This window comes from Falco naumanni, chromosome 4, assembly GCF_017639655.2.
Source record: "Falco naumanni isolate bFalNau1 chromosome 4, bFalNau1.pat, whole genome shotgun sequence".
Lineage (NCBI taxonomy): Eukaryota > Metazoa > Chordata > Aves > Falconiformes > Falconidae > Falco > Falco naumanni.
Window position 1 is genome coordinate 62,495,353 of NC_054057.1, and position 20,909 is coordinate 62,516,261.

Genomic DNA, 20,909 nt, shown 5'->3' on the forward strand with positions numbered 1-20,909 from the left:
GCGGTGGTGCGAGCGGACGGTGCAGGTGACGGCAGAGGAGGAGGTGACGCCGCGGCGTGAGGATGTGGTGCCCTGTGCCAGCCTCTACCACTACAGCCTGGCAGGCTGGCGGATCGACCAGGACCGCATGCGCCAGGTCTATGGCGGGGACCGCGGTGAGCCCCACCGCAACCCCCAGCCCAGCTCTGGCACCCCGCTCTGCTACATCTACAGGTGGGTGCTGGGGGGCACGGTGCAGGTGCCACACCATCCCCCTGCACCCACCCCCATGCTATGCACCCCCTGTCCCCTCACCTGATGTCGGTGCTCCACCCCGGCGCAGGCCCCCAGAGATGCGGCCGGTGGCGTGGAACCGCACGGTGCGGGGCTGCTGCCCAGGCTGGAGCGGGTCTCGCTGCACCGAAGGTAGGTGTGGGTGTGGTGGCACCACCGTGCCATCCCTGTCAGCCAGCATCCACCTGGTGCTCGCTGGTGGGGACGAGGTGCTTCCCTGTGCCGCAGGCGAAGGCTCGCTGGGGCGCTGCTACGGCACGTGGCAGTGCCAGGAAGCTGAGGGCAGCCGCAACCTCTCTGCCATGAGCCTGGCCGAGTGCTGCCGGCACCCCTGGGGGCACAGCTGGCGGAACGGCTCCGCTGCAGCCTGCCTCGACTGCACCCACTTGCCCCTTGATGGTGGGTCTGGGGGTCCCAGGGAGGGTGTGGGGGTTCCTGCAGGGCCATTTGCCAAGTGGCATCACCTCCCGGCTGCAGGAGAGGCGTCGCCGTGGCTGGTGTCCCTGCGGGGAGCGGCTGCCCGGCACCGGGGCCCCTCAGCCAGCTGCCTCACCTGGGCTGGCTCCCGCTACCGCACCTTCGACGGGACACACTTCCACTTCTCTGGCGAGTGCTCCTACAGCCTGGCCGCCGCCACCGACGGCACCTGGGCCATCTCCATTGCTGACGGCAATCCCCGGGTACCAGCTGCCCCTGCAGTGGGGGGTGTTTGTGGGTGGGAGGATGGGGACCCTCCCTGTGGCCTCTGCTCCCCCCACGGACGGTCACTCTGTGGGCGGCTGGGGCCATTGGTCCATCCCCACACCACGTGGTGTTACCCGGCATGGCTGTGGCACCCCTGGGCATCACCAGCTGCCAGCAGCCACGGGGGTCCCATGGCCCCGGCATGTACCGCTGGCGGCTGGCCCCGGTCCGCTGACACTGCGCTGCCTTAGGCACTGCACATGGCCCTCGGGATGGACACGGTGCTGGCCCGGGGCCAAAACATCTCTGTGAATGGCGTGGCAGTGCCAGTGGGACAGCCATACCTGCACAACGGTGAGGGCTGTGGGATGCTCTGTCCCCTGCTGCTACCGATCCCAGGGTCCTGGTGGGGCTGAGCCCACGCGTGATGCTGGGTGACACAGGGAGATGGTGCTCAGCAGTGGCAAAGCCGCAGCTGGAGGTGCCTGTGCCTCCCTGTCCCCGTCCCCATCCCACTGCCATGCCAAGCTGAGCCACCTGCTGCGGTGCTGGCAGGGATCAGTGTGACATGGCTGGGCAACTGGGTGGCCGTGGCCAGTGGACTGGGTGTGCGGGTGACCTCAGATGGGGGCCAGACTGTCACTGTGAAGGTCGATGCTGACCTGTGGGGCAGCACACAGGGGCTCTGCGGCCCCTACAACGACGACCCTGCCGGTAAGCGTCGCCTCACCTGCGGTGCCTCCGCCATCCCCGGGCTGGCGCAGATGCAGTGCGGGGGCAGCTGTGCCCCACTGCGCCCCCCCACCTGCCCCAGCCCTCCCTGTGCCCCCAGATGATTTCCTGCGTCCAGGGGGGGATGTGGCCCCCTTTGCCGCCAGCTTTGGCAACTCCTGGAAGATCCCCGATGCCAGCTCAGAGGTACTGGGGCAGCTGGGGCTGTTGATCCCCCATCTCCGGCTGGGTGTCTCTGTGGGGGCCACCCCAGCTCTGAGTGTGCCCCCCGGGCTCAGCCTGCCTGCAGGGATGCGGTGGAGCCCAGCCCCGGCTGCGCAGCGGGCGATGCAGCACGGCAGGTGGCCGAGGCCATCTGCGGGAAGCTGCTGGCCGAGCCCTTCCGCCAGTGCCAGGACATGGTGAGCAGGCACTCACTGCTGGGGGGGACGGGGGGGCTGGGGGGCCAGGGGGGCCGGGCCTGCCATCCTCATCTGCTGCTCCCGTGCCAGGTGGATCCCAGCGGCTTTTACGCGGCGTGCTTGGAGGTGCTGTGCCAGGAGGGGGACGCCAGTCCCTCGCCACCACCCGCTGCCTGCGACACCTTTGCTGCCTACGCACAGGACTGCGCCCGGCACCAAGCCTACCTGGAATGGCGCCAGCCAGGATTCTGTGGTAGGGACCCAGGGGGACGTGATGGCTCTGACACAGCTGCTCCCCGTCCTCCGTGCTCCCCATGCTCCCACCCCGCTGAGCACCCCAAAGGCTTAGGCGTGCACCGCTCTGTCCTGTGCACCCCACAGATTTCTGCTTGCACCCCTCAGTTGTGTGCACCCTGACTGCTTGTGCATGCACCCCTCCGTTGCATGCACCCCAAAGATTTCTGCTTGCATCCCTTGGCTGCCTGCACCCCAGCTGTTTGGGTGCGCAGCCCTCCACCGCATGTACCCCTCAGTCGTGTGCACCCCAGAGCATGCAGCGCTCAGTGGGGTGCACCCCAGAGCCGGTGCCAAGCCCACCAGTGCTGAGCATGGCACCTGACCCAGCAGAGCGGCAGTGCGGCGCGGGGAAACGCTTCTCGGACTGTGTCTCCTCCTGCCCTGCCAGTTGTGCAGCTGTGGCCAGTGCCGAGGAGGGCCCATGCCACGAGGACTGTGCTGGTGGCTGTGAGTGTGTGCCGGGGCTCTACCAGGATGGGGGTCTCTGTGTCCCCCCAAGTGCCTGCCCCTGCCACCACCGCCGCCAGCGCTATGCCCCAGGCCAGAGCATCCGCCAGCGCTGCAACCAGTGGTAAGCAATGCCAGGGTGCCAGCACTGATCCTGCACTGCCTGCCAGGGTCTCTGCGCCCTACGGATGGGTGCAGCGCCCATCGCACCCCAGTGTTTGGGGTGCAGGGCAAGCGCCCACATGTCCATGCCCAGTGTGGTGGGAGGCACAGTGGCTGCGGCGTGTCCCCGCCTGCCCCGGTGAGCCCGGTGTCCCCTCCTGTGCCCACAGCACGTGCCATGGCGGCCGCTGGCTCTGCAGCCAGGAGCGGTGCCCGGGGGAGTGCACGGTGCTGGGGGGCCGCCACTACATCACCTTTGATGGCCAACACTTCTCCTTCCGTGGCGCCTGTGCCTACACCCTGGTGCAGGTGAGGGTGGCTGCCACGCTGGCCAGGGTGGGGGCTGTGGTGGTGGGGACCTGGGGGGGGGACTCTGCCCCAGGGGACGGTGGCACGGGGGTACTCACTGGGATCTCTCCCCCCAAGGACTTTGCAGAGGGGCAGCTGCTGATCACAGCCGAGTACGAGGCTTGCAATGGCCACTGGCCCATCGGCTGCCTTCGGTCCCTCTCCGTCAGCTCCCGCCAGACCACCACCCACCTCCGTGGCACAGGTGACCCTTGGGGACAGTCCCCATGCCGCGGCGGGGTGCTGGGTGCCAGCCCAGTGGCTGTGACCTGACATACGCCAGCTCTCCTGGTGCAGGCGAGGTGACGGTGGATGGGCGGGAGGTGACACTGCCCTTTGCCGGTGCCGAGCTGAGCGTGCGCCGGGCGTCCTCCTCCTTCCTGCTGCTCCGGACCCTGGGGGCCCATGTCCTCTGGGGGCTGGAGACCCCTGCCACCTACATCACCCTCCAGCCCACTTTTGCTGGCAAGGTGAGCCCCACTTGCTGGCTGTGCCACATCACCACCATGGTACTGGGGTCCGGTGGGACGCGCCCCGGCTGCAGGGGTCCCAGGAGCCCATCCTGAGCCATGTGCCACCATGGCAGGTGCGGGGGCTTTGCGGAACCTACAACTGGAACCAGCAGGATGAGTTCACCACACCAGCAGGTGACGTGGAGACCAGCATCACTGCCTTCGCCAACAAGTATCGGGTGGCTGGTGACTGCCCGGCACTCGGGCCCTTCCCCCTTGACCCCTGCGGTGCCTTTGCCGGGCGGCGGGAGCTCGCCGAGGCCGCCTGTGCCGTGCTGTATGGCCCTGCCTTCCAGGTGCCCAGTGCCCCCCCCACCCCCCCGCTGCGTGCCCAGTGCCTGGTGCCAGCAGGGATGCTGAGTGCCAGTGCCATGTCCCAACCTGTCCCTCCTGCCCCCAGCCCTGTCACCAGGTTGTGGAGCCGGAGCCATTCCTCCAGCTCTGCCTGTATGATGCCTGCAGCTGCCGGGGTGGGCAGCACTGCCTGTGCCCTGTGCTGGCTGCCTACGCCCAGCGCTGCGCCCAGGAGGGAGCCGTGCTCACCTGGAGGAACCAGAGCTTTTGCGGTGAGTGTGGGGTGGGATGGGTTGGAGATGGGGACAGGAATGAGGATGGGAATGGGATGGAGATGGGATGGGACTGGGGATGGAGTGGGGATGGGGATGGGGTGGGATGGGGTGGGGATGGAGATGGGGATGGGAATGGGAATAGGATGGGATGAAGATGGGGATGGGGATGGAATGAAGACAGAATGGGGATGAGATGGAATGGGAAAGGGATGCTGCCACCAGATGCGAGGGGCTAGGTGCTGAGGGTGCAGGTGGAAGGCCAGGGCAGAGCAGGGATGCCACCATAAGAGATGTCCCCATCCCTGTCCCCGCAGGCATGCCATGCAGCGGCGGGCAGCAGTACCTGGAGTGCAGTCGTCCCTGCAGCCAGAGCTGTGCCGAGCTGCACCTGGATGGGGCCGGCCCCTGCCCCGACCTGGGGGGGCTCTGTGTCCCCGGCTGCAACTGCCCTGCCGGGCTGGTGCTGGCCCAGGATGGGCAGTGTGTCCCACCGGGCACCTGCCCCTGCCAGCGTGGCACTGAGCTCTACCCTCCCGGCAGCCAGATCCGCCGTGGCTGCAGCACCTGGTGTGTGGCCCAGCCAGCGCCCAGGGAGTGACAGGGACCAGAGTGGGGACACGGCAGGTGGCAGGGGCCTGGCAGGACAAGGGATGCCACTCCAGTGTGGAGGGACACGGCAGTGGCAGGAGACATCTGATGAAATCCTCCTACGGCCCGTTTGGGACAGCACCGCGGGATAGGCGGCTTTCATTGAATGTCCCTGCCACCAGGCACCGACGCCACCAACAAAGAGCCCATCCCAGCCCCCGTCATGGCTGGCACAGGGAGGTGGCTTGGAGCTGGGAGGTGCCCAGGGCAGCTCTGCTGGGGAGGGGGGATATGGGATGGGATGGGATGAGGATAGGGATGGGGATGGGATGGGAAGGCAATGAGGATGGGACAGGATGGGATGGAATGGGGATAAAACAGGATGGGATGGGGATGGGATGGGGATGGGATGGGGATGGGATGGGGATGGGATGGGGATGGGATGGGGATGGGATATGAAGGGGATGCAGGGACTCCAGCATGGGGCCTGCAGGGTGGGGGCTCCCTGGGCCAGGGGGTGCTGAGGGGCTGCCCTCACCACATCCCCTCCCTGCAGCGTCTGTGCTGGTGGGTCCTGGCGCTGTGCTGAAGCCCCCTGCCCCATGACTGCCCTCTGCCCTGGAGGGCTGGTTCACGCCCCAGGATCCTGCCTGCGCCGCTGTGACAGCTCCGAGCCCAACGGCACCTGCACCGGCATCGCTGATGGCTGCGTCTGCCCCCCTGGCACCCTCTTCCTGGTGGGTGACCCCCTCCAGGAGGGGCACTCCCAGGGGGCTGCAGAAGTTGGGGGGTCAGGAGAGCTGGGCAGGGAGGACCAGGGAGGCAGGAGGCCAGCGACTGGGGGGCATTAGGGATGTGGAGGGCTGGCGAAGGGCACTGGGGAGGTCCCAGCCCGGGAGGTTCCGAGCCCCTCTGCTGGTGCCTGCCCAGAGCCCCCATGCCCCAGGGGGGCTGGCTGCCGCTGCTGCCCCCCAGGCCCTGCTTACCAGGGTCTCTCACACTGGCAGGATGGGCGCTGTGTGTCCCCCGAGGAGTGTCCCTGCCACCACGGTGGGCAGCTGTACCGCCCCAACGCAACCATCATCCGGGACTGCAACACCTGGTGAGCCCCCCTCGCCCCTCCCCAGTGACACGGTGGGTGCTGCAGTGGTGCTCAGCTCTGTCCCCCACAGCGTGTGCCGGCAGCAGCATTGGCATTGCGGCCAGGAGGAGTGTGCGGGGACCTGTGTGGCCACAGGGGACCCCCACTATATCACCTTTGACGGGCGAGCCTTCTCCTTCCCGGGGGACTGCGAGTACCTGCTGACACGCGAGACCACCGGCCTCTTCACTGTCACCGCAGAGAATGTCCCCTGTGGCACCAGCGGCGTCACCTGCACCAAGTCGGTGGTGGTGGTGACAGGCAACACTGTGGTGCACATGCTGAGGGGTGAGTGGCCAGGGGAGCACGGGGGTGGGGGATGGGGGTGTGCTGGAGGTCACCGCTGCTGATGGCTCACCCTGTGCTGGCAGGGAGGGGTGTGACGGTGAACGGGATCTCAATCCGACCCCCCAAAGTCTACAGTGGGACCGGGCTGACTCTGGAGCGCGCCGGCCTCTTCCTCCTCCTCCTCGTCTCCCGCCTGGGGTTGGCGGTGCTCTGGGATGGAGGTGAGCCCTGCTGGGGGTGGGGGTCCAGAAGGGTCCCCAGGCCAGCTGTGCCACTGGTGCCAAGCGCCATGCCGTGCCATGCCAGGCACACGGGTGTACGTCCGGCTGGAACCACAGCACCGGGGCCGCGTGTCTGGGCTCTGTGGCAACTTTGACGGCGATACCGAGAACGATTTCACCAGCCGGCAAGGGGTGCTGGAGCCCACCGCCCCACTCTTCGGCAACTCCTGGCGCCTCAGCCTGCTCTGTCCCGAGGTCGACAGCACTGATGTGCGGCACCCCTGCACCGTACGGACAGGGACCCAGGGTGGCTGTGGGGGGGCAGTGTCAGGGGGCAGCCCCGGTGCCCGGCTGGCCAAAGGATGGCATGTGACAGTGTCACTGGCCCCCCAGGAGAGCCCCCACAGGGCGACGTGGGCCAGAAGGCGCTGCAGCATCCTCCGGCAGCGGCTCTTTGCGCCATGCCACGACACGGTGCCATGCCAGCGCTTCTACGACTGGTGCGTCTTCGACGCCTGCGGGTAAGTGTCAGCAATGGGCAGTGGGTCCCTGCGTGGGATGTGGCAGGGGGTGTCCCACCACCCCCATCCCGCTGGACCTGGCGCCCACCCACTGCACTGTGATGGCAGCTGCGACTCTGGGGGGGACTGCGAGTGCCTGTGCACGGCCATTGCTGCCTATGCTGAGGAGTGCGGCCGGCGCGGCGTCCACGTCCGATGGAGGAGCCAGGAGCTGTGCCGTGAGTCCCGGCCCCGGTCCGTGGGCTCCTGGCGAGGCAGGGGGTGCAGGTGGCTGTGGGGCAGGGGATCCCTGCCTGACTCAGCCCCACTGTCTCCAGCCCTGCAGTGTGACCGGGGGCTGGAGTACAGCGCCTGCGGCCCCCCCTGCCCCCCCACCTGCCGTGACCTCGGCCGGGAGCCCCCTGAGCACTGCCAGGGGCTGTCCTGCCTGGAGGGGTGCTTCTGCCCCCCGGGGAGGGTCCTGCATGGTGAGGCCTGGCAGCGGCATGGGGCTGGCATGGAACTGCTGTGGGGCTGGAGTGTGACCGGGGGGGGCTGGTGTGGGGCTGCATGGTGTGGCATGGGGACAGTGTGGGGCTGGCATGGAGTGGCCTGGGGCCAGCATGGGACCGGCGTGGGGCTGGTGTGGGGCCACCCTACGCTGTGCGTGCCCCCACCTGGGCATGGGGCTCTGTGCCCACCTTGCACCAGCCCCTCCCAGCACCCAGCTACAGGGTGCTGGGTTCCCCCCGGCTTCATGCCCAGTGTGGGGTGCCAGCAGCTCAGCCTGGCTTGGCCAGGTCACTGTGTCCCAACGCATCCCCTCCCTGCTGGCAGAGGGCGGCTGCATTGAGCCCACCGCGTGCCCATGTTTCTGGGATGGCTTCGCCTTCCCAGCCGGTGCCACGGTGCAGCAGGGCTGCAAGAACTGGTGAGTCCACGCCTGGCACATGGCACCGCGCCAGCACAGCCACCCCAGTGCCTGTCACGATGCCGGGCCATCAGGTGTCACCGCGGGGCTGAGCCGCTGCCGTCCCCACAGCACATGCATGGTGGGTGGGTGGCACTGCCCGTCCTCACCGGAGCCGTGCCAACCTGAGCCGCACTGTGCCGAGTGGGAGTTTGCCTGCCGTGCCGACGGGCGCTGCGTGCCGGGTGCCTGGGTCTGCGACGACGAGGAGGACTGCAAGGATGGCTCGGATGAGCTGTGCGCTCCACGCTGTGCCCCACACCAGCACCGCTGCGCCAGCGGGCAGTGCCTGGCCTGGGCTGCCCGCTGCGATGGCATGCCCGACTGCCCCGACGGCTCCGACGAGGCTGGCTGCCCCCCTGCCGCCTGCGTGCCCCCCGAGTTCAGCTGTGCCAGCGGCCACTGCCTCCCCCCGCAGCGCGTCTGCGATGGGGAGTTGGACTGTGGCTTCACCGATGACTCGGACGAGGCAGGCGAGTGGCCCCATGGCTGCGCTCGGGGGTCCCGGGGAGCTGGGGGGTATTGTGAGGGTCCCAGAGAGGTGGAGTGCAGGAGTGAGCTGTGGGTGGGCTGTCCCCCAGGGCAAGAGGGTCTGAGCCTCACGGTGGGGGTCCCTGAGCCCCTATCCCTGGGGGTCCGTGCCCCACAGCAGGGAGGCTGAGCCCCACAGTGGGGGGTGTGAGCCCCACGCCCTGCGGGTCTGTAGGGGGCCCTGATGGTGCCACGGTCACAGGCTGCAGCCCGAGCTGTGAGGCGGGTGAGTTCCGCTGTGCAGTGGGCCGGTGTGTGCCCTACCCCCATCGCTGTGATGGCCACGACGACTGCGGTGACTTCAGTGACGAGCGCGGCTGCATCTGCCCCCCCGGCCACGTCCAGTGCCCTGACACCCGGTGCCTGCCCCCCTCCGCCATCTGCGACGGCCACCATGACTGCGCCAATGGCACAGATGAGGCTTTCTGCCCAGGTGAGGGGCACGGGGCTGAGCCCCCCATGCTGGGGACCCCCTGCCTGCAGCAGCATCGCCCCGTGGGACTGAGTTTCGCCCCCCTAGACCGGGTGACCTGCGCCCCTGGGAAGCTGCCCTGCCCTGACAGCTCCTGCATTGGTGAGGATGCCGTGTGTGATGGCATCCGCGACTGCCGGGACGGCTGGGACGAGAGCGCGGCAGGGTGCGCGGCGGCACTGCCTGCTGCTGTGCCCACCACCCTTGCCAACGCCTCGGCAGGTAAGGGGGGCTGGTCCCAGGGGTCCCGCACAGCTTCCCCCCACCCTGCGCCAGCATGGTGCCAGGAGCGCCAGGATGGCAGCAGGTGGGCGCGAGGCATGCCAGGGACCTGCCACCCCATGGTGACCCACCACCGCAGCACCAGCGTGCGGCCCCTCTGCCTTTGCCTGCGGCAGTGGGGAGTGCGCACCGCGGGGCTGGCTCTGTGATGGCGAGGCCGACTGCCTCGACGGCAGCGATGAGCTGGGCTGCGATGGCGGCTGCGAGCCCGGCCATTTCCCCTGTGCCCGCGGCACCGGCTGCGTCCCCTACAGCCACCTCTGCGATGGTGTCCCCCACTGCCATGACCACTCCGACGAGAGCCCTGACCACTGTGGTGAGCTGCAGTGGGGATCCCCGCAGTGTCCCCCTCCTTGGTGGCACCCAGCATGGTGGGAGCCTCCCCAGTGTCCCTCCCTCCGGTGACCCTCAGCATGGTGGGGTGCTCCTGAGAGGTCCCCTTGGTGTCCCCCTCCCTGCTGACCCCCAGCATGGTGGGATGCTCCTGGGGTGTCCCCCAGTGTCCTTTTCCCTGGCAACCCCCAGTAAGGTGGGATGCTCTTGGGGGTCCCTCTGGTGTCCCCAACCCCAGTGACACCCAGCACGGTGGGACGCTCTGGGGGGTCCCTGTGCGGCATTGTGCCTGACGGTGCCTGGTGCAGGCTCCACCGCCATCCCATCGTGCCTGGGGCACTTCGCCTGTGCCAATGGTGTGTGCCTCAACGCCTCGCGGGTCTGCAACGGTGCCCCCGACTGTCCCCGCGGAGAAGACGAGCTGGCCTGTGGTGAGGGGCTCCCCAGCAAGGAGAGGGGGGCTGTGGCAGGGGGCTGCGGCCACCCCACCACGGCCGCCCCATGTGCCCTCTGCAGAGAGACGCATCCCGGCTGGTGGAAGCAACCGGACAGGGGGTCCCTGTGTGGAATTTGCCTGCGGGGAGGGGGAGTGCCTAGCCTTCCAGCAGGTATGGGGGAGCACGGGGGACCCCTGCCTTACCCGGAGCTGCCACGAGGCCCCTCAGGTCCCCAGCTCAGCATCGCTGTGGTGCCACAGGTGTGCGATGGGGTGCCGGACTGTGGGGCCCGGGGGGGCCCCTCCCGCGACGAGCGGGATTGTGGGGTCTGGGGGCCCTGGGGGCCCTGGGGGGACTGCAGCCGCTCCTGTGGCCCCGGCCTGCAGCGGCGCGTGAGGAGCTGCCACCAGCACCGGCCTGGTGTGCTGCACCGGTGTCGCGGCCACGCCATGCAGGAGCAGCAGTGCTTCAGCCTTGCCTGCCCCGGTGAGCCCCGGGGGGGGGGGGGGGGCTCAGGGGAGTCTGGGGGGGGCCAAGGAAGACCAGAGGACCCTGCAGCTGGGATGCTGGGGAGGGTTGGGGGCTCCCATGGCTGGGGTGCCAAGGGCTTTGGGGTGCCCATGGGGGGTTCCCATGGCCGGGGTGCAGGGGGGTTCTCATGGGGGGTCCCATGGCTGGGGTGCCAGGGGAATTCGAGGGTTCCCGTAGCTGAGGCTGCTAGGGGAGTCTGGGTGTCCCCATGGGGGGTCCCATGGCTGGGGTGCCAGTGGGTTGGGGGTTCCCATGGCTGGGGTGCAGGGGGAGTTTAGGTGTCCCCATGGCTGGGATGCCAGGGAGTTTGGGGGTTCCCATGGGGGTTTCCCATGGCTGGGATGCCAGGGAGTTTGGGGGTTCCCATGGCTGAGGCTGCTGGGAGGGTTTGGGGATTCCCATGGGCATTCCCAGCACACCTCAGGGACACCACAGTGCTCCCCTAGAGCACCCTGATATCCCCCTAGACCACCCCAATCTCCAGTGGGACACTCCATTACCCCTTGGGGTGCCCCAGTACCCTCCTCTGAGACCTCAGTACTACCCGGGGCACACCAATACACCCCTCTGGCACTGCAACACCCCCCTCTGGAACCCCCATACCCCCCTCAGGGACCCCAATATCCCCTATAAAACCCGGATATCTCTGTAGAGCACCCCACCACCGCAGTGCTGGAGTCAGGGTGCAGGCAGGGGGTGCGGGTGGGGGCTGCCCCCCTCACACCTCCCCCTGCCCGCAGTGGACGGTGCCTGGGGTGAGTGGGAGACATGGTCCAATTGCACGGGGGGCTGCAGTGGGGTGCGGCTGCGGCAGCGGGGCTGCCAGCCCCCCCAGAACGGCGGTCGCCACTGCACCGAGCTGCCCGGGGTGGCCCCTGCCGCCTTCGAAATGGGTGGGTGCTGGTGGGGCAAGGGGGCTGCAGGGGTCCCAGCAGGCAGGGGTCTCTGTGGCTGGGGGTCTCTGTGGGGCAGCGGGATCCCAGTGGGGCAGAGGGTCCTTGTGGGATGGTTGGGCTCCATGGGTCAGTGGGCTCCATGGGGAGGGTGGGCTCCACAAAATGGGGGTCCCAGTGGGACAGGTAGGGTCCATGGGGTGTGAGGTCCCAGTGCGACAAATGGGCTCCATGTGTGGGTGGGTTCCATGGGGCAGGGGTATCCCAGTGGGATGGGTGGGCTCTGTGGGTGGGTGGGTTCCATGGGTGGGTGGGCTCCATGGGGCAGAGGTTACCTGTGGGGCAGGTGGGCTCCGTGGGGTAGGGCGTCCCAGTGGGATGGGTGCGTTCTCTGTGTGGGTGGGCTCCATGAGGCTGACCCTGCTCCCCCTGCTCCAGGAGCCTGCGAGCTGGGGGACTGCTCCAACACCTCTGCCTGCGCCGGGGGACTGCGGCCCTGGCCCTGTGCCCCCTGCCCTGCATCCTGCGCCGACCTCGCCGCTGGCATCAAGTGCCGGAAGGACCAACCCTGCCACCCCGGTGAGTGGGGGGTCATGGGGGGCTGCGGAGACCCTGGGAGACCCCTTATCTTGGGGCAGGCGAGGGGCCAGTCGCAGCGCACCCACCCACCCACCGGCTGTGGCAGGGTGCTGGTGCGCAGCGGGGCTGGTGCTGGACGCCGGTGGCCGGTGTGTGCGCCCACGGCAGTGCCCGTGCCAGGCTGGGGGGCTGTGGCACCGGCCAGGGCAGCTGGTGAAGGTGAACTGCCGCCTCTGCACCTGCCTGGACGGGCAACTGCGGCGCTGCCGCCAGAACCCCGACTGCACCGGTGGGTCCCAGCACGTGGCGGCACTGTGCCAGCAGGAAGGGGCGGCGGGACCCCTTGTGACCCTGTGCCCCCCGTGCCGGCAGTGCACTGTGGCTGGTCGGCGTGGTCGGCGTGGGGCGAGTGCCCAGGTCCCTGCGGTGCCCAGAGTGTCCAGTGGTCCTTCCGCAGCCCCACCAACCCCAGCCGGCGCGGTGGTGGCCAGCAGTGCCGTGGCATCTACCGCAAGGCCCGCCGGTGAGATGGTGGGTGGGCAGGCGGGTGGGCTCCCTGACGACGCCCCCTCTCCTGTGACACCCCCTGTCCCCCAACACCCCCGTCCCGCAGGTGCCACACAGCACCGTGCCGGCAGTGCCAGCACCAGGGCCGGCGGCACGCACTGGGAGAGCGCTGGCGCAGGGGGCCCTGCCACGTCTGCCAGTGCTTGCCCACCCTGGCTGTCCACTGCTCGTCGTACTGCCCGCACCGCGCCACTGGCTGCCCCCCGGTGAGTGCTGCGGCATCCCGTGGGGGGCACCCACCCAGCCGGTGATGGTGACGGTGGCGGTGACGGTGGCGGTGTCCCCCCCAGGGCCAGGTGCTGGTGGAGGGCCGTGGGGACTCCTGCTGCTTCTGTGCCCTGGCGGGTGAGTTGGGGGGAGCAGGTGCCATGGCTGAGGGGGTCCCACCGACGGTGCCCTTCTGGGGGCGGGCTACCCCAGCACCGTGGCATGGTGGCTGTCCCTCTGCAGGTGACAACGGGACAGCTGTCCCTCCCATGCTGACGACAGAGCCCCCCAGCAGCCCCCTCCTCACCTTCCCGCTGCCTTCCCTCAGTGGTAAGTGAGCCCCCTCCCTGCAGGGCTGCCGGCTGCGACAGGGTGTGCGCCCCCCAACCCCGCACCCTCCATCCTGCAGACCCCTGCTACCACCCACTCGGTGCCACCCCCCTGGAGCTGGCAGGGACCCTCTCCCGCATCACCCGGCTGCCCGGCAGCTCCCCCAGCCAGGGACTGTGGGGCTGGGCCCCCGCAGACGGCACCTACCCGGCACTGCCCTCCTCACCCCCAGTCCTGCAGCTGGACCTGCTGGAGCCCACCAACATCACTGGTGGGTCACCGCACTGCCTGCCAGGCTGGTTGCTGGTGGTGCCACCATGTGCCACAGTGTGCCATCGTGTGCCACCACGTGCCGTGCTGTGCCCTGGCAGGGGTGCTGGTGCAGGGGACCGGCCGTGCCGACACCTTCAGCAGCACCTTCCTGCTGCAGTTCAGCACCAACGGCACCCACTGGCACCGCTACCACCAGGTCACCACCAGCTGGCTGTGGGGCTGGGTGCTGTGGGGCCGGGGTGCCACAGGGCTGAGTGCCGTGGAGCTGTAGGTGCCATAGGGCTGGGGTGCTGTGTGGTTGGGGTGCTGTAAGTCAGAGGTGCCATGGGGCTGGGGATGCTGTGGGTCTGGATGCTGTGGGTCAGGAGTGCCATGGTGCTGGGGATGCCATGGGTGTAGGGGTGCTGTGGGTCGGGGTGCTGTGGGGCTGGGTGTTGTGGGTGTAGGGGTTTGGGGGTGCCATGGTGCTGGGTACCATGGGCCAGGGTGCTGTGGGGTGGGTGCTGTGGGGCTGGGTGCCGGTGCACCACGGGTGTGTGAATGCCCCACTGCCCGTCCCTGCCTGCACACCACTGCCTGTCCCCGTCCCGTCCCCCCCCCCCCCCCCCGTGCCCCCCAGCTGTTCCAGGGACCCCCGGACCCCAGCACGCCGGCGGTGTGGCTGCTGGGCCGCATGGTGCAGGCACGGCACGTCCGCCTCCTCCCCCAGGACCCCCTGCCCCGCATCGCCCTGCACGCTGAGCTGCTGGGCTGCCCCTCTGGTACGGGGACACCCTGAGTCCCCCCAAGCCCCCTCCCCCCGCCTCTGCCCCCCCACAGTGCCAGCAGCCCAGCTCAGTGCTGGTGCTGACGTGGCTGCAGTGCAGGTGTCTGTGCCACGGTGATGCCACTGTCCCCCCATAGGGCTGGCCCACCCGGTGACCCCCCTGGTGCCCGGGCCGTGCCCCCCACCCCACTTGGCCTGTCCAGGCTCGGGCAGCTGCCTGGCAACATCCCAGAGGTGCGATGGTGTCACCGACTGTGCCGATGGCACCGACGAGGCTGGCTGCCAGACCCCCGGCACCACCAGGTACCAGCATCAGGATGGGGGTCCGAGGGGAAGGGGGAGGGGGGGGCAACCCCTAATCACGGGATTTGCTTCTTCCAGCCCCGCGGCAGCCAGTGTGCTGGGACCAAGCATCCAGCCGCCATCGGTGCCACCGACCGTGGTGAGCTGGGGGGCTGGGGGGGCTGGGGGTGGCCAGGGCGGCAGCAGGTGACCCTGTCTGTGCCCTCACAGGTGTCCCCCAGGGTGGGCGCCCAGCTGGCCCCCAAACACACCGAGCCCACCCCTCCAGGTACCTGCTGTGGGGCAGGGGGGGCAGAGCCTGGGGGGCCCTGGGGGGTAGCCAGGGGGGTCCTGGGATGGGGGGCTCTGGGATGGGGATCCTGGGCTTGGGGAGCTCTGGGCTGAGAGGGGTCTGATCTGGGGGGGCTGTGGGCTGGGGGGCCTTGAGCTGGGGGGGGTCTGGGCTGGGGGTCTGAAATAGGGGGGCTCTGGGCTGGGGACTGTGCCCCCCAGTTCCTCCTGTCTCTGCGTGCAGGGGTGGGGGCTACCAGGGAACTCTCCCACCCACCCCAACCTGTCCTGCCCCCCCTCAGGGCAGCCGGGGGCCGAGCTCCCCCCCCAGCCCCCCACTGCGGCAAAGGCCCCCCCCCCAGCTGGAGCCAGCAGTCCCGCAGTACCAGGGGTCACGGAGTCGGCAGCAGCTGCCCTGGGGGGCTCTGGGCAGCCGGAGCTGAGCGGTGCCCCCCACGCTGGGCTGCCAGGCACCCCGACACCCCCCAGCACCCTGCCCACTGGCACTGGCCCCCCCGGGGGGACACCCTCCGCCCTCCCCCCATGGCTCCCGGCGCTGCCCTCCCAGGCTCTGCCGGGGGTCCCCCCGGCGACCCCCCCAGGTGAGGGGACCCCAGGTGTGGGGTGTGGGGTGGGCACAGCCCCCTCGGCGGGCATAGCAGGGGCCAAGGGGGAGCAGCGCCCCGGCTCCGGGCCGTGGGGCTGGGGGCGCCGTGGGTTAGGGTGCCGTGGGGCTGGCCCTCTGGGTCCCCCCTGCCCACCCCCGCGGGTCCCCTGCGGCAGTGGGCGCTGCCTGCCCCCACCCCGAGAGCCGCTGCGACGGGCGCCCCGACGGCTCCGAGGGCTCCGACGAGCGCAGCTGTGGGACGGAGCCGAGGGGGGTGCGGGACGGAGCCGAGGGGGGGACCCACCCACCCTGTCCCGCTGTGTCCTGCCCCCTGCGTCCCGCAGTGCCCTGTCCCCCCATCCCGGTGTGTCCTGCCCCACCGCCCCCCGCCCCTGCCCCGCCGGCGCTTGTGTCCCTGTCTACGCTGCCCTGGAGGGGCGGGGAGCCGGGGGGCACTGGGGCTGGGGTTCTGAGGCTGGGGACCCGAGGGTAGGGGCTGGGGACCCCCGACACGCGGGGTGCCCCCCCTCCCCCGCAGCCCTGACCCCCGCCCGCCCCCCCAGCCGAGTGCGCCCTGTCGCCCTGGGGCAGCTGGGGTCCCTGCTCGCGCTCCTGCGGGCTAGGGGTCACCCTGCGGCGGCGGGATCTGCCCGGGGGAGGCTGTGCCCGCCCCGACACCCGCCCCTGCTTCCTCCGCGCCTGCCCAGGTACCCGCTCCCACTCAGCCCGGCCCCCCGCACTGGGACACCCCGGGCTGGGACCTCCCGGGCTGGGACCCCCCCTCACGGGCCAGGACCCCCACGGGCTGGGACCCCATTAGGGGTTGGGACCCTTGTGCCTGGGCTGGGACCCCAATTACGAGCCAGGACCCCCCCAGGCTGGGACGCCCCTCGCGAGCCGGGACCCCCATCACGGGCTGAGACCTGCCCTGGGCTGGGACCCCCACCCCGGTGTTGGGACCCCCATCATGGGCCAGGACGCCCATTATGTGTTGGGACTGCCATCATGGGCCGGGCCCCCTGTTATGGGTTGGGACCCCCATCACAGGCCGGGACCCCCATCCCTGGGCTGGGCCCCCCAACCACAAGCCAGGACCCCCCTGGGCTGGGACCCCCCCACCATCCCCAGGCTGGCTGAGGGGTCCCTGACTGCGGGGGGGTTGGGGGGGGGCCATGCCCGCGGTGAGGGACAGGAGGGTGCAGGGTGTGCCCGCCTCCCCCCAGTGCCCGGCGGGTGGGCGGCCTGGGAGCCCTGGTCCCCCTGCGACGCCGCGTGCGGCGGTGGTGTGCGGAGCCGGGCGCGGAGCTGCAGCGACCCCCCCGCCAAGAACGGGGGGCAGCCGTGCCCCGGGGGGGCCCTCCAGACACAGCCCTGCAACCTGCACCCCTGCGGGGACCCCCCAGGTACCGGGGGGCGGGGGGGCCGGGGGGCCGAGGGGAGCCCCACAGTGCTGAGGTCCCTGCTGCCCCCCAGCCTGCAGCCCCCCGATGGTGTTTGTGCCGGCGGGGGGGTGCGAGGAGGGGCGAGTGCCCCCCTGCCCCCAGACCTGCGGGGACCTGAGCGGCAACGGCACCTGCCCGAGCCCCTGCCAGCACGGTGCGGGGGGCACGGGGGGCGGGGGGCACAGCGGGGGCTTTGGGGACACAGTGCGGGGCTTGGGGCACAACGGGGTGCTGGGGGAGGTTGGGTACACAAGGGGGGTGTCACTGGTACGGCAGGGGCAGGGGGGTCCATGGGACTGAGGCACGGTGGGTGGGGGGCCTAGGGGTCACAGGGGGCTGGGGGGCACGGGGAGCTCCCGGGGGTCCCCTCGGGGGCTGAGGCATGGGGCAGGGGCTGGGGTCCCGCGGGTGTCCCGGGGGTCCCCGCGGGGGCTGAGGCGCGGGGGGCTCTGGGGGGTCCCGGAGGTCTCGCGGGGGCTGAGGCGCGGGGTGGTCCCGTGGCAGGGGCTGAGGCGCGGGGGGGTCCCGGGGGGTCTCGGGAGTCCCGCGGGAGCTGAGGCGTGGGGCAGGAGCTGGGGAGCAGGGGGGGTCCCGGGGGTCCCGCGGGGGCTGAGGCGCGGGGCAGGCTGCCGGTGCCCCCCCGGGCTGTACCTGCAGGACGGCGGCTGCGTGGGCGCCCACGATTGCCGGTGCCTCCTGCCGCGGGAGCGGCGGCTGCCCGGGGAGAGCTTCCAGCGGGGCTGCCGCCGATGGTGAGACCCCCCCCGACCCCCGACCCCCGGGGGCCCGGCCGCCCCGCTGCTGAGCCCCCCCGCTCCCCCCAGCGTCTGTCGCGACGGGGCGGTGACATGCGAGAACGCGACGTGCGCCGTGGACTGCGGCTGGTCCTCGTGGTCGCCCTGGAGCCGCTGCGGCTGCGGCGTGGGGCTGCAGGAGAGGTTCAGGTAGGGCCGGGGGTTGCCCCACGGGGGTCCTGCCCCACGGCGGGGTGTCCTGCCCCATGGCAGGGGTGTCCTGCCCCAGCGGGATGGCCCTGACCCAGCGGGATGGGGGTCCTGCATCACGGGGGGACCTGCCCCACAGGGGTCCTCCCTCACGGGGGGTCCTGCCCCACGGACGGTGCTTTCCTGCAGGTCACCCACCAACCCCCCGGCAGCGGCCGGCGGAGCCCCCTGTGCCGGGGAGCCCCGGGAGGTGCGGGAGTGCCAGGAGCCCTGCAGCACTGGTGTGGGCACCAGCCGGGCACCAGGTGGGCACTGGAACCCCCACACCGGGGGGGCCACTGGGACGGGCACCAGCGCAGGCACCAGCACCTCCACACCAGGATCTCCACACCGGGACCCCCCACCTGGCACTGCCAGGGACACTGGGGCCCAGTAGAGCGGGGACACTGGTGCTAGGTGGGGGTCCTGGGGTGCTGGGGGGGTTCATGCCCTGGCATGGGGGTTCCTGCGGTGGGGATCCCTGCACTGGGGGTCTCTGCAGGGCAGTGCCACCTGGGTATGGCACGGTGCCATGTGGAGCAGGGAGGTGACATAGTGCCACACGGTGCCATGTGCCAGCAGGCTGTGCCTCCAGCTGCCATGCTGCGCAGTGCTGTGCGGCAGCGTCACACAGTGCCATGTGGTGTGGGGTGCCATGCAGTGTCACACCGTGCCATGTGGTGTGGGGTGCCATGCAGTGCCATGTGGTGCCATGTGGCAACAAGCAGTGCTACTGTGCTGTGCAGCGTGGTGTGGCACAGTGTGGTGCATGCTGTGCCATGCCATGCTGTGCCAGGTGATGCAGCGGGGCTGAGCGGACCCCTGGCCCCTTCCCCAAGGCCATGAGTGCCAGGGCTGGTGTTGGCACCGATGCTGCCCCCGGTGCCACCCGGCTCTGCCTCCCGTGTCCGCAGAGGTGCCGTGGGGCACGGGAGCCCCGTGGGGTGAGGGGTCCCTGTGGGGCACCTGGTCGCCGTGGGGGCCCTGCAGTGTGTCCTGTGGCGGTGGTGAGCAGCTGCGGCGGCGGCAGTGCCAGCACCCAGCGTGCCCGGGGTTCGGCCTGCAGAGCCAGCTCTGCAACACCCACGTGTGCCGTGGTGAGTGTGCCCTGCCCCATGGCACTGCCCCACGGCACTGTCCATACCCCTGCCCCATGGCCCGTGGGTGCAGCGCGGTGCTGAGTCCCGGTGCTGGTGCAGAGGCAGGCTGCCCGGCGGGGCGGCTGTACCGCGAGTGCCAGCAGGGCGAGGGTTGCCCCTACAGCTGCGCTCATCTGGCCGGCCAGGTGGGCTGCGCTGGGGGGGGCTGCCAGGAGGGGTGCCACTGCCCCCCCGGCACCTACCTGCACCGTGGCACCTGCCTCGCGGTGAGCCCCGGCACCCCAAAGTGCCATGTCCTCCCAACCCTTCCCTGTGGGACAGCCTTGGGGGCTGGGCCCTGCTGGGGGGGGTACGGCGGGGGGAGTCCTGGGGTGGTGGGTGCTACCTGGGGGTCATGGATGCTACCTGGGGGGAGGGGGAATCCCAGGGCTGGGGGGGCTCCTCAAGTTCATGGGTGCTGCCTGGGTTGGTGGATGGGTGCTCCCTGGGGACACTGGGTGCCCCCCAGGACCATGGGTGCTTTCCAGGACCATGGGTACCCCGCAGGGTGGTGGGTGCCCCCCAGGGTGGTGGGTGCCCTCTGGCCATGGGTTCTCCTGGGGTGGTGGGTCTCCCTGGGGTGGTAGGTGCACCTGGACATGGGTGTCCCTGGACATGGGTGCCCGGGGTGTGCAGGAGTGCCCCTGCGAGCTGCCAGCGGAGCTGCTGGAGGAGCTGCACAACGGCTCGGCCCCCACCACAGGCCCCCCCGGACCCCTCCTCACCCCAGGCCAGGAGCTGCCCTCAGGGGCCACCCTGCTCATGGCCTGCAGCAACTGGTGAGTGCAGCACCCACACCGGCACCCAGCCCCCTGCCCCGGCACCCAGCCCCCCGCTCCCCACCTGACGGCTGCCGCCCACAGCACGTGCCAGCGGGGGCGGCTGCGGTGCAAGGCTGTGCCAGGCTGCCGGCGGGCCTGGGGCTTCGGGCCCTGGGGGCCCTGGGGGCCCTGCTCGCCCTCCTGCGGGGGGCTGGGGGTGGCCACACGCCGGCGCAGCTGCACCAGCCCCGACTGCGAGGGACCCCGCACCGACAGCCAGTACTGCCGCAGCCCCCCCTGCCCCGGTGGGTGCCTGACCCTCCACCAGGGGTCCCAGCCCCTCATAGTGCTGAGGATCCCAGTCTCTGCCGGGGGTCCCAGCCCCATGCCCATGTCATCCCGCGGGTCCCAGCCCCATGTCATGCCGTGGGTCACAGCCCCTGCGTTGGGGGTCCTAGCCCCTCCACTGTGGGTCACAGCCCCCTCCCCATGACATGCCACGGGTCCCAGCCCCTCTGCGGGGGGTCCCAGCCCCATGCCAATGTCATTTCACGGGTCCCAGCCCCTCTGCCGGGGGTCCCAGCCCCCTCCCCATCCCCCTCACTCCATGGGGCTGGGGGTCCCACCACCCCAGCCAGGCGGGGCCAGATGCCCCCAGGCATGGGGGCCGGGGGGTGTCACATTTGATTTCCCCCTGCAGCGGTGACTGTCCCCGTGCCGGAGCCCACCCCCACGGCCCCAGGTGAGGGCTGCGTCTCAGGACCCCCGCCCCAGGGGGCTCCGGCACACGGGGGTCTCGCTGACTGGGAGCCTTTGCCCCATGCCAGGCACCGAGGAGGAGGAGGGGGGCTTCGGCCCCTGGTCGTCCTGGACCCCCTGCTCCGGAACCTGCACCCGCCCTGAGGCGCCGGCCACCAAGAGCCGCAGCCGGGCCTGCGGGCGGGCGGGGGGCTGCAGGGGGGCCAGCATCCAGCAGCTGGCCTGCAACCTGCCCCACTGTGCCGGTGGGCTGGGGGCCTGCCCCCCTGCACGGGAAGGGGGGCTGCTCCACTGCGCGGGGGGGGCGCCGG

At 70.7% G+C, this 20,909-nt stretch overlaps 1 protein-coding gene across 1 annotated transcript in view; it reads left to right on the plus strand.

The window, feature by feature from the left end:
* The window catches only part of LOC121086535 (SCO-spondin-like), a 30,585-nt gene that overhangs the window by 177 nt on the left and 9,499 nt on the right, over nt 1-20,909 (plus strand). The window contains exons 2-58 of the mRNA XM_040590437.1: nt 1-213; nt 323-405; nt 502-672; nt 751-953; nt 1,209-1,311; nt 1,513-1,671; nt 1,790-1,875; nt 1,968-2,090; nt 2,181-2,343; nt 2,718-2,958; nt 3,167-3,305; nt 3,423-3,549; nt 3,642-3,814; nt 3,931-4,152; nt 4,257-4,422; nt 4,740-4,992; nt 5,570-5,750; nt 6,021-6,115; nt 6,186-6,442; nt 6,526-6,663; nt 6,749-6,951; nt 7,057-7,184; nt 7,293-7,402; nt 7,502-7,651; nt 8,001-8,094; nt 8,206-8,606; nt 8,867-9,097; nt 9,185-9,358; nt 9,498-9,734; nt 10,060-10,182; nt 10,268-10,359; nt 10,449-10,674; nt 11,460-11,612; nt 12,051-12,191; nt 12,298-12,480; nt 12,564-12,714; nt 12,805-12,964; nt 13,049-13,103; nt 13,209-13,295; nt 13,375-13,566; nt 13,667-13,764; nt 14,188-14,329; nt 14,472-14,637; nt 14,859-14,905; nt 15,691-15,770; nt 16,077-16,221; nt 16,738-16,917; nt 16,988-17,110; nt 17,582-17,708; nt 17,781-17,900; nt 18,090-18,205; nt 18,854-19,036; nt 19,139-19,305; nt 19,715-19,857; nt 19,942-20,144; nt 20,540-20,581; nt 20,667-20,843. Coding sequence (XP_040446371.1) covers nt 1-213; nt 323-405; nt 502-672; nt 751-953; nt 1,209-1,311; nt 1,513-1,671; nt 1,790-1,875; nt 1,968-2,090; nt 2,181-2,343; nt 2,718-2,958; nt 3,167-3,305; nt 3,423-3,549; nt 3,642-3,814; nt 3,931-4,152; nt 4,257-4,422; nt 4,740-4,992; nt 5,570-5,750; nt 6,021-6,115; nt 6,186-6,442; nt 6,526-6,663; nt 6,749-6,951; nt 7,057-7,184; nt 7,293-7,402; nt 7,502-7,651; nt 8,001-8,094; nt 8,206-8,606; nt 8,867-9,097; nt 9,185-9,358; nt 9,498-9,734; nt 10,060-10,182; nt 10,268-10,359; nt 10,449-10,674; nt 11,460-11,612; nt 12,051-12,191; nt 12,298-12,480; nt 12,564-12,714; nt 12,805-12,964; nt 13,049-13,103; nt 13,209-13,295; nt 13,375-13,566; nt 13,667-13,764; nt 14,188-14,329; nt 14,472-14,637; nt 14,859-14,905; nt 15,691-15,770; nt 16,077-16,221; nt 16,738-16,917; nt 16,988-17,110; nt 17,582-17,708; nt 17,781-17,900; nt 18,090-18,205; nt 18,854-19,036; nt 19,139-19,305; nt 19,715-19,857; nt 19,942-20,144; nt 20,540-20,581; nt 20,667-20,843 — 8,846 coding nt within the window. The remainder of the gene's footprint in view (nt 214-322; nt 406-501; nt 673-750; nt 954-1,208; nt 1,312-1,512; nt 1,672-1,789; nt 1,876-1,967; nt 2,091-2,180; nt 2,344-2,717; nt 2,959-3,166; nt 3,306-3,422; nt 3,550-3,641; nt 3,815-3,930; nt 4,153-4,256; nt 4,423-4,739; nt 4,993-5,569; nt 5,751-6,020; nt 6,116-6,185; nt 6,443-6,525; nt 6,664-6,748; nt 6,952-7,056; nt 7,185-7,292; nt 7,403-7,501; nt 7,652-8,000; nt 8,095-8,205; nt 8,607-8,866; nt 9,098-9,184; nt 9,359-9,497; nt 9,735-10,059; nt 10,183-10,267; nt 10,360-10,448; nt 10,675-11,459; nt 11,613-12,050; nt 12,192-12,297; nt 12,481-12,563; nt 12,715-12,804; nt 12,965-13,048; nt 13,104-13,208; nt 13,296-13,374; nt 13,567-13,666; nt 13,765-14,187; nt 14,330-14,471; nt 14,638-14,858; nt 14,906-15,690; nt 15,771-16,076; nt 16,222-16,737; nt 16,918-16,987; nt 17,111-17,581; nt 17,709-17,780; nt 17,901-18,089; nt 18,206-18,853; nt 19,037-19,138; nt 19,306-19,714; nt 19,858-19,941; nt 20,145-20,539; nt 20,582-20,666; nt 20,844-20,909) is intronic.